The sequence below is a fragment of the Sturnira hondurensis genome, unplaced genomic scaffold (assembly GCF_014824575.4).
Source record: "Sturnira hondurensis isolate 20B ecotype Veracruz unplaced genomic scaffold, ASM1482457v3 Scaffold0004525, whole genome shotgun sequence".
In the NCBI taxonomy this organism is placed as follows: Eukaryota; Metazoa; Chordata; class Mammalia; order Chiroptera; family Phyllostomidae; genus Sturnira; species Sturnira hondurensis.
In genome coordinates this window covers 428,918-444,092 of record NW_028077156.1, presented here as the reverse complement: position 1 = coordinate 444,092, position 15,175 = coordinate 428,918, and the positions used below count along the sequence as shown (strand labels likewise).

Here is a 15,175-nt window from a genome sequence, read left to right as displayed (position 1 = left end):
TCCATAAAAGGCAAAGGCAAGCTGTGGAAACGTTCTACATTAAAGAGATATGGCAATACAACATTAATTCGAGACCAAATCCTGTACTAAAGGGAAGAAATGCTATGAAAAAATATTGGATCGATGGACAACACTGGAATGTGAACAACAGGTTAAAGTACTGCACCACTGTAAACTTATCAAGTTGGTAACTGTGCAGTAATTAAGCAAAAGAGTATCTTTATTCTTAGAATATACACACTTAAGTATTTAAAAATAAAGGGCCTTGGTATATGTATCTTATCCTCAAATGGTTCAGCGTTAACAGAGAGCATGCATGTGTGCAAGTAATAAAGCAGAAGAGGTAAAATATTAACACCAGTGCACTATCTTTATTTTTTGCAACTTTCTGTAAGTTTGACATTACTTCCAAATACAAAGTTTTTACAGGGATGGAGGTAGCAGCCCAAGAAATCACTGTATTTCTCTATCTAAAGAGAAAGTTTTTTTCTCACAGCACCCTACCCCATCCTCTAATCTCTAGCTAAATACCCTAGTTTATTTTCTCCATGGTATTTAAGCAGATATGTAATATCTCATGTTATTTATTATCTATCTCCTCTCACAAGTACTTTCTAAAAAAATTAAAATTATTCAGTCTTAACAGTAATTACTATGTGTCAGGCAGTGCTCTGGGCTCTCTTTAAGTCATGAGATAGACACTATTATCAACCTTGTTCTATAGGTGACACCAAAGGCACTCAGAAATCAAATAACTTTCCCAAGGCCACTGAGCTGGTTCACTTGAAAAGCCAGTATTCAAACACAGGCAAACAGGTCTTATAGCTCTTAAACACGACATCATGCTGTCTACGTAGGCAAGCCCCTTTGGAGCAGGAATTCTGTCCATCCTGTTCGCCCTTACATCCCCAGCATGTAGTTAGGTCTGTGCACAGAAGGCCACAGTAAGTATTTGTTGAATGAATAAATGAATACCTACCTAGGTGATAGTTATGCTACCCACAAGTAGGGTAGGTAGAATTTTAGAAAACTTATTTCTACTATAATTTGCCATAGTCAATTTACTGAGCACCTATCAGTCTTTCTGGCAGCTACTATAAATCGCTCCATTATATGAAGCTTATATGTCTCAAGAAGTGATTAACAATTATGTTCCTCATACATATTTGAAGATAAACATTCTTACAGTCTCTTCTCACCAGGCTCTTCCAACTTTCCTACATTTTCAATCCTCTGCTTCAGATTATTTTTTTAACTTGTTCTAAATTTTCTACATCACAGTTCAATTCTCACACACACACACACCAAAAAAATCCTAACAAAACCCAAGTTTCCTTTAAAACAGGGTTGTAAACACATCTAGAACTGTATATACCAACTGTATTTAACCAAATTTGCCAATAACCCCCCCAAAATTAGAAAGTATGAGTTAAAAACAATGACTACAAAGAGGAATATGGGCTATATCAGAATATTCTGTCTTTTCCAAATTGTATATACTCCCAAGACACATGGCTACTGTTACTGAAGAAACGTCTGAACCTTTAATGCAGAAACAAAGTTAACTACCAAGGAAAGATACTGTTTCAGCCTTGAGTTAACAATGTACTTAATCTTAACATTTCTTTTGAGTCTGCCTCTCCCCTTTCAAAAAATCTACAGTATTTCTTTCTTTCAAATCTCAACACTTCCTAGCTAATAGTTTGAAGTTAAGCGTGTACACTCTAAATCATGAAAAAGTCAATTCAGGGCTCTGCCTTTTGCTGTCAGACTAGTTACATAATTTGAGCCTGAGTATGCTCAGATGTAAAGGAACTGAGGAATAGAAATAGAAATAGAAAATCTACCCCATATCCCTGTTCAATGACATAACCCCTGTGAAACATTTCAAATAGTACCTGGCACACAGTAAACCACTTTAACAGTCACTACTTTCAGAAACCTAGCACTGTGCCTATGAAAGGCACTTCATCGTCAATGTGACTAGATGGCTTTCAAAAGTCTGCCACTAAAATAGCAACAAAATGCAAGTAATTTCCTGTCAGCAACTTAAATTGCCCTCTTCCAATGCCACATATGCACTACCTCATCACAACCAACCTACCAGAACTGCAGCAAGGATCAAATGTACTAATAAAGCTGTCCTGGCTGGTGAGGCTCAGCGGATTGAGTGCAGGCCTGTGAACCAAAGGGTTGCTGGTTCATTCCCAGTCAGGGCATATGGCTGGGTTGGAGGCCAGCTCCCCAGTACGGGGTACACAGGAGACAGCCACACATTGAGGTTTCTCTCCCTCTTTCTTCCACCCTTCCCCTGTCTAAAAATAAGTAAAATCTTTTTAAAAAATGAACTAACAAAGCACTTGGAACAGCATCTAGCACATTAGTGCTCTCTAAGTAGAGCTTTTACTACTGCTGCTGTAACATTAGTATGGCAGTGGTGTTCATGTTAATTGTATTAATATTAGTAATACTGTTAGCTATTATTATTATGACTATGATTATTATTAGGCTCTAAATAACCTGCCTCTTGCTGACCTCTCTGTAGACTCCACTCTTCTCTTTTTTTTAAATCAAATACTTCAAATTCATTACCTCCAAGCCTCTGAGCTTGTTTGCTGTGCCTGGAATGCTTTCCCCCAGATCTTCATATAACTGGTCCCTTTTTATCATCAGTCCCAGTTCAAATGTCATCTCAACTCCTTTCCCACCTTCTCCCAGACCCTCCCTGGCTCATTACCCAATTTGAGTTTTCAATTATGATAAACACTACAAAGAAATCTTTCATTTACTTACTTTTGTATTATACCCACTAGTATGTAGTTTTCCCTTAACACACTGATGCATTTCAGTGCCCAGGATAATGGGTGATCAAATGTTATTGTTTTAATAATGACAGTGAACACTGGCACTTCATATAAACCAAACACAGTTACATGGACACTATTTGTACTCTTTTAATCCTCACAGCAACATAATGAAGTAGGTTTGTAATCAATTTTACAGAGGAAACTAGAGCACATAAAAATAAATTGTTTAAGCTATCTAGTCAGTGCTAACACCAGAGTATACTTATTCTTGTTTTACAGTTGAGGAAATTTAGACTGAAAGTACCTCATCATAAGGTAGTAATAGGTAAACTGAGTGAAGGATCTATACAAACAGGATTCTAAAAGGTATCTTAATGACCCTCAACCATAAAGGGATGAATGACATTTGGATCTCCAAATAAATTGTCTATTGCAGGTTATTTGCATTCCTGCCACTTTCAACCTTTTCAGAAAACAGAAGACTGCTTGCAAAAATAAAAACACAAATTCTTTTTTTACAAGATCAAAATGTACTTCTCTAGAGGTATTCTATCCAGATATTCAATCCCCCAAAGATGAAGACAAGCCTGTAACACTTTAATAGGAGGGACAAAATGGAAAGAAGCTATGTGATACATGGGAGGCAAATCCAGACTGTGCCAATTACTCAGTGACTTTGTATAAGTAGTCACTTCATACTTGCAGGTTGATTTCCTCATGTTAATGTGGTTAGTTTAGTTCAGAATTTAGATCCGCCTTAATCAGCATAGATGTTCCTTGAGGACAAAGGATTCTGGTCTGGTTCAAGGCTCTACTGCCAGCACCTAGGTCAATCAATGACTATCATATAGCACACAACAAATGTGGGTCTAATAAGTGAACCATCTTTAAATTGCCCATATTCATTTATTACCATATATCTGCCGAAAATCTTATTTGTCTGACAACCAAAGACACATGACAAAATATCTTCAGGATACATATACAAAAACTAAGCCCCAATTTCCACCATCAAAGAGACCATATATACAGCCAATGTATCTTAAACCATGAAAAGTGCCAAAATAAAGGTCTGTACAATATGGTCTGAAAGCAACTTCCAACCAGAGGGGCTAGGTATAAATTTTTTTTGCAGTGTAACACCTAATTTAAAGCCCTATTCAAATTAGTTTTGCATCAACGTCTGAACTGTTAATAAAAGTTAAACTCATTGTAAAGCTGAAGAAAGATACTTTCTTAAATGCAAAGTAATGTTGCCAAATAAATCCATATGAGATTAAGTAACCATCTCTTGAGATCAGAATCAGGAATAAACCTTCTACCACTAATATTGAAAAACCCTGACAATGCATTTGATCACTCATTATTAAAGTGAATATATATATATATATATATATATTTGGTTTAAAGGATTTGCGATGATCTCTGAAATAAGACAAGATTTTACTCCTGCCAAAGTAAGGATTTTTGTGTGTGACAATTCAAAACCTATGACGTATTTTTGCCCTAAAACTTTGAAAAGCAATATCCATTTCCTAACACAATTTTATCTTGAACTCTAGACAATAATAGACTGCTCATAACCTACACTATTCTTTTTCATTTTCTAATGCTGACAATGGGCGCTAAACAACTGAAATGACATTTTTCCCACGGGGGGGAGGGTGGGCAAAATGTATCAAATACAAATAAAGCTTAGTGACTCTTTTCCCTCAAAACCCACTTGACTAAAGATTTCTCCATCACTTTTACTTTACCAAATCTTTATTACAAATTGCATAGGCAATGAGACACCAGAAGGACACTGCGCTCCTTAAGGCAAAGGCGTGATAGACTGAGGGCGTCTGTCTGGGTTCAATCCACTTCCTAGAGCTCCAATTCCACCTTTGCGACCTTGGTCTACCTCCTCGACCGTATCTACCTGGCTCAGTTTCCTCACCTGTAACATGGGCAAGTAACTTAACTAAAAAATGGCTCTGGTCTGTAACCTGCAAAATGGCAAAAGTAACTACTCCAAAGGGCGGCTGTGAAGATTAAATGAGACCATTCTAAGAGCTTACTGGCACACAGAAGTACGTAACGAATGGCCTCTGCTATTGTTATTATTCATAAATATAGGATAAGGGATAAAAGGATAAGAAAAATAAAGAAAGGCCACGAAAAGTTAGGCCAAGGAAGCAATGTGGGGAAGAAGGAACCGAGCAAACGTGGAGACCCTAAAGGGCTGCGCGGGCGTGGAGCTGTCCCAGGAATGGTGAAGGGTTCCGGGGAGTTAACTGCGGCGTCCTAGAGGAAAACTGGGCCCATAGCAACCCGCAACCAAGTCGGCCTGGGCGGAGGCGGCATGCGGCCGAAGCGGGGCCCCAAGGCGGGAACGCCCGGCCTAGGGGCTGCAGCCTCAAGGGGCGCTGGGCCCTCTAAAAACCGCTGGGAGCACCCCGAAAACGCGCAGGAGGCCGCAGCCTTACTCTAGCCCGGCTCTCTCATTCAAGCCACCTTCCCCTTCCCCCTTCTCCAAACCCATGAGGTCTTGGACCTGAGCTGTCGCGGCTCCTCTACCCACCCTCCACCTCGCATTTCCGCCACAGGCCTACCCCCGGGACTCCAGCATGCCGAGAACTAATGAAGAGCAGCGCCCTTTACCTGAGCTCCCCTGGGTTGAATCGCTCGCCGTCCCCACCGTCCCCACCACGCTCCGCCATTACAGAAAACCGCGTTCATCCACCCGCCGACCGAGCGTCTTCTATTGGCCAGACAGATCATCAATCTCGTGCGAGAGAGGCGGAGACAGCAGAGATCTGTGACAGGAATGGTGAAGCTTTCCATCATTCCGCGAGCTGAGGGCGGCACCTGCCTTACTATTGGTGGAAGGGCCCGCCGACTTTGAAAGCGGTATGGAGACAGCCAGTTGATTGGTCGCTCGGAGGCTTTATGGGAAATGAGACTTCAGCAACGAGGGGCCGCTGGCGCCCTCGCGCGGTAAGCAAAACTAGGTCCTCCCACGTACTGCCTAGCCTGTGGGAGCCACGTGTCTGCCCGCCTCTAGGAAGGTCAATTATGGAGCCATATTGGCCACAGGCCAGGGATAGGAGCTTAGTCAGAGACTTCCATTGTATAAGCCAATCAAACATCGACCTGAGTAGAACTATAACCAATCACAGAGTTTCTGTGGAAAAGAGCTATTTTCCAGCTTTTCAGAATCAGGAATCTTGAGCCATCACTGGATTACAGCCACGTTATTAAGTAATATATTATCAACTAAAGAATATAGTCTAAATTGCATTAAGTAATTAGTTTCAGGCCGATGAGTGTTATAAGTTGCTGCATTAAGTTGGAGAAGGCAAGTCTCTTCACAATCTAAAGTTTGAAGCATCTGTTCTTCAGTTTCAAAATATACCTGCCTGAAATTAGCACACCTTGAACCCCAGAAGGAATTCTGAATATCAGTTTCTCTTTTTATTAAAGGGGGGTGGGCAGGAGAGCCCTTAGGTCTGGGGTTTCCAAGGTGCAGTGAAGGTTAACTCTACCATTAAGTTGCTCAAAATACTAAAATAATAAATGTTACTCAGACCTAATTGTATATATCAAGCACTATCCTATGTATTTTCCAATTATTATGTCTTTTGGGCCTCATAAACACTAAGAGATGGGTACCATGAATTGCCACTTTGTAGACGAGACTGAGGCACAGAGAAGTTAAGTAACTTGTCCAAGTTCATACAGCTTGTGAATGACAGAGCCTGGCCTTAAACCCAAGCAGTGTGGCAATGTAGCTGCATTTCTAAACATCACTATCCAAAAAAACTAGAAACCCACATCCACACAAAAACTCATACACAAATGTTCATTGCATCATTATTCATAATAGTCAAAAATAGAATCAACCCCAGCTGTCAAAAAAACTGGATTGACAGCTTTTTGATGACTGGATTAAAAATGTGGTGTATCAATACCATGGAATATTATTTGGCCATAAAAAGGAACAAAGTACTGATGTATGCTATAATATGGAACCTTGAAAACATTACGCTAAGAAACCAGACATGGAGGCTGTACATTGCATGATTCCATTTCTATGAAATGTTCAGAACAAGAAAATCCCTAGAGACAGAAAGCAGATCAGTGGTTTTCAGAAGATGGAGAGAGTGACTGCTAAGGGGTATGGTTTGTCATTTTTTTTGGATGATGATAATGTTCCAAAATGAGACAGTGGTGATGATTGCACAATTCGGTGAATATACTAAAATCCATTGAATCATGCACTTTATGGATGAAGTCTATTGTATAAATTATAATTCACTAAACACCATGCTATACTGAATCCCAATTCAATACTCAAAATTAATTGTGGTAATATGAGATAAGGACTGAACACAATCCTGAGCATAATCAATTGGAAAAGGAAAGGTTGAAGTTTCACTAAACGTGTGATGTTCAGAGAAGCTGGAGTAGGACTAAGAGTGGGAAGTGAGATCCCTTTTTCAACATCAGCATGCATCCCCCACGGCCTGTCAAACTATTGTGAAGATAATACTGTTATAGATGGCTCATGATAATCTAATCCCCTGTGCTGGAAAAAACCTCAAAAGGGCTACTTTACAGGAATCAAGTTACTGACATACATAAAAGATGAAAACAAACCATCATTTTGAATGAATAGAAGAAACTCCTTGCAGATTCAATACGAGTTTTATTATTTGATAGTTTTATTGCATTGTCTATATCTATATACATTTTAAGATATTTACATCTTATTGTATTATTTTTAAATTTATAGCCCTGACTGCTTTGGTTCAGTGGATTGAGCATTGGCCTATACCAAAAAGTTGCTGGTTTGATTCCTGGTCAGGGTATATGCAATGGGTCAATGTCCATATGCCTTGGACATTGACCAAGTCCCCAGCTGGGGGCATGCAAGAGGCAACCAGTCGATGTTTCTCTCATACATCGATGTTTCTCTTCCTCTCTTTCTCCCTCCTTCCCCTCACTCTAAAAATAAATAAATAAATATAAAAGCAGCATATATGCGTCTTATATATATATGATTTATATATAATCATTTTATTGCTTCATTGCTATGGTTTACTTACAAAAACATGCCCTTGATGGTCAGGTATTTTGTACTCAATAGCTATATAAAAATACTGCAAGTATATAATCTTAGCTGTGTCTATAATGGACCATTTTTACTGAATCAGTGCAAAAGCTGAATTAAAGAGACTCGATCTTTAAGAAACCTGTAATCAAAGCTTGAAAACTCCCGAGATACTAAAAATGTGCATAACTGTACAGAACAGAAAAACAAATGCCATCCTTGCCCAAGTGGCAGTAATTGAATTAGAGACACTAAAACTTGGAATATCAAAGTGAGTTGAAAGAAACAGTACTGGCTTAAGGCTACTAATTAATATCATCAGAGTTCTAAGTCCTGACCATGAAGTCAGTCTTGAGAAGTGGTTCCAATGCAAAATCAGGCTTGCCATTTTCATAACTACCACTTTTGAACACCTGTCTTAAACCCATGGTAGGCACTTTACATACACTGTTTTTATTCCCCTAACAGCCTTGCAAATCAAACATGTTGTCCCCGTTGTACACATGGGGAAACAGAATCTCAGAAGTGACATGACTGCTGGGAGGTGGCATTTACTCAGCTGATAAGATGTGAAGCCAAGACTCACACAGAGGCGTTTCTCATACCAAAGCCAGTTGGGGACTGCTAACTCCCAAGTCTTCCCCAAGTCAGCAAGGTAGTACAGCTGAGATGTCATTGTTTTCTCTTCTTTGTGGACTGCAAATACTTTGAAAAGCCTCTATTTTCCTCACCGAATCCCAGCACCTAACACAGTGTTCACTATCAGGCTAGCACTGTACTGCACTGTGCAGCTATATTATTCCTTATTAGATATTCAGTCTTTGAAACATTTGACAAGATCTTAGAAATGGAGAATGTCTGGCCACATACTTTTTGGCTACCTCGCAGGCAGGATGGTAGCAGTTGCTGGCAGGCTTTGGAGTAAATGAGCTATGGAGTCTAGTCCTGGCTCTACTGGTGTCATCCTGGGCAAGTGAGTTACTTGATTTCTCATAGCTTCAGCCTCCTCGTTGGTAAAATAAAGAGTTGTTGAGAGATTTGATAAGTAACTGTTTCCCATTGGCTTCAAACATAATATTGGTTAATTGAACTGATTTGGGACATTTTACTAGTTAGTGTTTTACCCAAAAGGTCAAAATCATGATAGTTTCCAGGTTTTTACATATTTTATATGCGAAGATGATGAGTTTTCAGCCCAGAAACTAGAACCACATAAACTATTCATTATGAATAGTGAATGTCATCCTAAATCAACATATGGATCAGAGCAGAATATACTAGCAGCTTACATTTATTGGGTTCCTAGAATGCTGAACATACTACATAAGCATCCCATTTATTAAGTAGCATTTATTGGTTATTTCTTATTCATTAAATACCATTTTAAACACTTTAAATGTCTTAAAACATTTGAGCCTTTATAAAAAACCTATGAAGTAAGCATTGTTATTATTTCTATTTCACAGATAACAAAAGCACATTGAGTTTAAGTAATGTACTCTGAGTCACACAGCTAGTAAGTGGGAAAGCTAGAATCCAAACCCATGCTGTCAGGCTAGAGAATCCATGTGCTCCATAGAGAAACCACTATGCTCTGCTTGAAATCAACATTTAGAGGGTAAAGTCTTTCCTACGCTACTGCTACCCTGTGTAGACATCTCAGGGCAGCAGGCAATGCTTTTCTAGCATCTCAATTGCATCTACCTTCTAACTGTTACTTTGTCATCCTGTGACCTGATTATGGAATTTAACCAAAAGATTCTCATCTCCATTGGATCTCAGGATACAAGAAACTCAGAAATCATTGTTGTATAGTCAACCATTATTTGGGCTGCCAGGACGAAGCTGAGAACACCTGAGAGGAAGCAAGTGCATCTTTATGAATATGTTGTGTCCAAAGATGTGTCCTCAGTAATTGTGCACATGTTCAGAACAACAGAAGACAGAGCATTTGTATTCTATACGCCCCCACACACATTTTTTTAACTTATAGAGATGAAATTATCCACTCAATCATGGTGCAGAAATTGCTTCTAGTCAAGATATGTTTGGGGTTGCAAAAAAATAATTCTATTTATCTAAGAACAGGAAGGCTAGTTGCCCTGACCTTTCCAGGGACTGAAAACCTTCAAGAACCCGAGGAGCTGCCCTCTCTGTTCCATTCTGTCTCCTTTCCAAGTATCTTTGCCCATTTGTTCTAGCCTCTTCTTTCTGCAAACCCACTTCTTCCCCTCACTCAGTCTAGTCAGCACACATACAAATTCAACACCCTGGCTCACCTTCCTGCCTGGTATCCCAACATCACTGTCAAGTCTCTGGTTGCCTGTAGGTTCAAATTCTTCAGAAAGAAAATGTGATTGGTCACTGGCTGGCCAGCACATTAGCTAGTGTGGATTCATATGTCCATCTCTGCACCAGTTTTGTGTAACCAGAGTAAAGTCACAGAGTAGTGCCGACCTTTTCAGAGTCTCAGTTGAGAAAGGCAACAGCATCTGTTTTCACTAACCATACCTGGATGATTCAGCCCTTCCCCCAGATTAGCTTCCACCACTGCCCACTCTATTCCACTACCTGTGAAGTATCCAAATGAAGCTTCTAAAATGCCCTCCACTTAAATTCTGTCAATGGCTCCTCATTGCCTTTGGGAGAAAGAACAGAATTGATCATTGAAACTTCATGTTTGACCTTATGTTGAAGAGCTGACAATGATGGTACTTAAATGCCAAATCTTATAGAAAATCTGATGACTACAAAAGGAAAGGGAAAAGAAACCTGTGACTTTATATTCTAGAAGAAGAGATACTCTCAACAGGACTTATCCAAGTTAGCCAAGTTGAGGAGCCAGGTCACAAAACACACTGGGGTACAAACAGACACCCACAGAAAATATTATTTTGAATAAATGCAGCAGGAATGAGGAAAACAGAACACCACCATTAAAACATCACCATGATTATTGAGGCAGCAAAATCTGATGATGCTCACTAAATTTAGTCGGTGAAACTTGAAGGAGAAGCAGGATATTGCATAGCCTCAAAATACCCCACCCCAAACTACAAAACACTATGGTAGTCTCAATAGATGTTCATGAATTCTTTGATATTCTTTCCTCCAAAGGCAGAGCTTAATTTCCCTCTCCTTGAGGATGAGTTTAAATTGGTGCCCTGAGATCTAATTTCCCCTGTTTGTGTGGTGGGAGGGGACAGGGGCACACAAACAGACTATCCTCAGGCACTAGCAGGGTGTCGGAGAAGTCAACTCACTTCTGACACTACGTATCCTGGGGCCACATTCTAAACCTGGCCAGCTCACGGGAGGTAAGTATGGTGGGCCTTACAATCTCAGAGACCTAATGTAACCACACTGCTTTAAATTAAAACTGCTTTAAATTAACTAAAAGCAGGTCATGGTGATTAGTCACGTCTTAAGCAGGTATCTTCCTTGACAAAAGTCAATCTTTACGTTATGTGAGCCTGTCTACTGTCTTTTTGCATCTACAATAATGGTAACATGCCTTTGGGATGTCAGGGTCATTCCCTTGGTTCAGACCCCTCAGAACACAGCCTCCCAGCCCTGCACAGACCACAGAGCCCCTCCCTGTCCTCCTGTTCGCCACAGACCATCTCCATGTGCTGCAAATGTTCACCATTAGCTGCCCCATGCCCACCAATTTAACAGAAGTATGTATCTCTCCATTTTCCTTTTTATCCACCCAAGAGATGTGCCTGCTTTGCTTTTTCCTGCCCCACCTTAATCTACCATTATTGGATTTCATGTGACCTCTCCTTGTGTCTCCTCCTTTGATTGTAATGTACAAAATAAACTGCAAAACTGCCATTCTCTGGAGGCTTTTTCTCAGTCCATTGGGCTTTTGCATTCTGGCAATTGTCATCAGTTTGTCTCCAATTAATTCTTAGAAATCCACACATCTAGCTAGTGACAGAGACAGGACTAGAAACTCAGTTAAACTTGACTGAAAGCTCTGTCCTTAAAATTCACAAAAGTCCTCACCTACAATGTGTCATTAAGCACCACACCAGTCTCAGGACTTGGAGTGAGGTATTGCATTTTTATTGCTACAGCAATAACTCACCATTTTAGAAGTTACTTGAACTCTTCTCCATTGTACAAACGTATCAGACCAAGTGTTCTAATTTTGAGTTCAGAGATCATTCATTTGTTCATTTGATAAATCCATTTACTTGTCCATCCAGCAAAGAGTAAATGAGCACCAATTTCATGCCAGGAAATGTCAGAGTTGCTGAAGACACGAAAGTCACTGTCATGGAGTACACAGTCTAGAAGAAGAAGTAGACAAACCAAACCTGAGCCAAGACAAATGACTAGTATTTCCTAAGTGATTAGCAGGCATTTTACATGAAACTTCTCATTTAATTCATGACAGTTATATATGGTAGCTACTAAATATCCCCACTTCACAGATGAAGTAACTGGGGATTAGAAATGTAAAGCAAGTTGCCTAAACTCCTACCACCTAAATGGTAGTCAGGCAGGTCCACAATATTGCATTTACTCTGAATTTTTATGCCACACTGCTTGAAATTTAGGCAGAAACGCAGGAGTGAATGTATTTGGAAGGAGACTCCAATGTGGCGGTAGAAACTGAGGAAGCAAACAAGGACCAGGGAAGGATGCATTAGGGATGATATTTTGGAATTCATATTAAAACTAATTTGAAATTCATATACCACTAATGTACAGGGGAGAGGCAGGAGATGGGTCTAGAAAAATGGATGGGGTTATATTTTATCCTGTAGGCGATAAGTTATTATTTAAGGATTTCAAGTGGGGAGTGACAGGATCAGCTTTGCTTTTTAAAATGATCTCTCTAACTACAATGAAAACGATGCTTGCTTAGGGAAAGAATAGAAAGCTATTAAGACTGACCACAATGGGACCTTGAACTGAGACAATAACAGTGAGACTGGAGAAAAGGAGACAATTCAGGAGCTAAAATGTGGAATCAACAAAACTAGGTGATTCCTTGGATTTAAGTGTAGAGTAGGTGGGAGTTTTAGGCCACACTAAAATTTGACTTAGGCAGCTTGGGTTAATACATAAGGATCACTTATTAACGTTACAGATCAAGTTTATAGTTGTAACCACAGACGTATATTCTAGATACACTTGTTCTGCTTTTGGACTTTGATTTACCCTTATCATATTCAGATCCCATTGCTAATAAACTCCATATCACCAGATACTATAGGATTCTTAGAATAAAATGGAAACGGAAGAATGATTTGATCCACATCCCAGTCACTCGCCTTAGAATGTCAAAACTTAATGAACTTCGAATTAGGAAATTTCTAGAATTGCCATGAAAGGTCACAAATCCCCTTCTGAGAAAAACTTGTTAAGCCAAAGCAAGTGATAAGGTAAATTGCTGTTAATGGAATTCATTATTAGTGAAATGACACAGATAATCATTCAAAAATTTTCGTAGCCCTGTAACACCCAGCTCCTCCCCTGAAGGAGCTCATGTTCTAATGAGGAAGACAAAGAAGCAAAAACTGAGGCACAGATGATAAGATCTCAAACAAGAATTAGCTCAGGTGAGTGGAAAGCTCAGCCCAGGGGCAGGAGACCCAGCCTGGTGGGGTTGGGTCTCTCCTCCTGGAGGTCAGGCTGGCTCCCTAGAGGGAGCAAACGATTGTGTTAGGCAGAGTTGGCATGGGAGGGCATTTCAGGTGGCAGCAAGTCATGGGATGGAAGAAGGACATTATGACTCACCTCACCATTTTGTTCCAGAGAATGTTTTGGCACTGCGTGTTGACATACACAAACAGCTGCAGCTTCTTGGTCGTAGGCTTGCCTAGGTTTGAATCCTGGATCTGCCTTTACCAACTGGGTATTTGGAACAATTTATTTCCAGCCTTTGCACCACAGTTTCCCATCTTAAAGTGGAAATAATAATTATATCTCTGCAAAGAATTGTTGTGAGGGTTAAATGAATATAAACCCATGTATAGTGTTTAGAACAGGACTTAGGTAAGTGCTCAATATACATTAGCTGTTCCCATTACAATAAATATAATTTTTCTCTCATTATTTGATCTCCTTTTTCTGATCTTATCTCTCCACACCTGAATCTTTGTCTGTGTTTTACATAACCCTCTCTTTTGCACAAAACGCTCTCTGTTCTCTCACTGGTTAGCTAAGAAACAAATACAAACTATCAATTTGCTGTCCAACTTACAATGAATATTTCTGAGAAAAACAACCAATGCAAGTTAAAACTGAAAATGGCTATGACTGCATGTAGTAAAATGTGGTATTCTCTAAAAATGGACTAAAGATCAAATTTGGAAATGCAGATCTGCAAAATTTGACCTAGGAAAGTGGGATTTAGTGGTAATAACAGTCGTTAAAGGAAACTCACACAGTGTAAAAATCAATAAAACCTGGTGCAGACAGATCTTCTGGATGACTCACATCTTCACCCTGAAATTTAAGTAAAGAATTAATTCTGTCAGAAATAATTTTAGTGAATAAAAAATTTAATAGGAAACATTTAAAAATTATAATATAGAAAATTACCCTTGAAACCTATCTAGTTTTATTAACCAATGCAATGCCAATAAATTCAATAAAATACATAATAAAAAGGAAAATTGATCCAGAAATTTATTGGTGTTTTAGGGGGTTAAGTATGTGTTGGGGTTTATTGGAGGTTGTTGGGGTTATTAGCATTTGCTCCTGAAAATGCTTTCTCAATGAACAGTATTGGCAATCATTTTAACTCAATGTTGAAGCACCATGAAAGTCCAAAGCATCAGGATGGGGTAATAGATCAATTTGTGTGTGTGTGTGTGCGTGTGTGTGTTTGTGTGTGTGTGTGTGTGAGAGAGAGAGAGAGAGAGAGAAGGAGAGAGGGAGAGAGAGGTGGGAAGGAGAGAGGAACTTAGAAAAACAAAAGGCAGCATGGCCTCAAAACAGGGGAGCAAAATAAACCCCTACCCCCTAGTTTGAGGAATCTCGTATCCTCATCAATAGGCCAGAGACAGAGTCAGGATCAGGTGCACAGGCAGGATCAGATCCAGGCACACTTGGTTTTACAAAGGGCCCTACCACTCACTAGCTGTGTCACCCTGCAAAAGTCACTGCCTCCCTGAGCCTCAGCTTCCTCCTCTGAGATTGAGAATGGCAATAGTGCTCACCTCCTTAGTTTATCATGAGGCCACATATAATCACGGCCTTGGTTGGTACCTGGCTTGAATCCACCTTTATCTGTCATTCTACTTTTCTAGTG

General features: G+C 39.7%; 1 protein-coding gene across 5 annotated transcripts in view; it reads right to left on the bottom strand.

Annotated features, from left to right (window-relative positions):
* The window catches only part of TCERG1 (transcription elongation regulator 1), a 59,474-nt gene extending 53,917 nt beyond the window's left edge, over positions 1-5,557 (bottom strand). For all 5 annotated transcript variants that reach the window (XR_005066472.1, XM_037045921.1, XM_037045922.1 and 2 more), the window contains exon 1: positions 5,451-5,557. Coding sequence is in view for 4 of the 5 variants with exons in the window: in XM_037045921.1 (XP_036901816.1) it covers positions 5,451-5,509 (59 nt within the window). In the remaining variant the exon portion in view is untranslated. The remainder of the gene's footprint in view (positions 1-5,450) is intronic.
* Between the last annotated feature and the right edge of the window lie 9,618 nt (positions 5,558-15,175).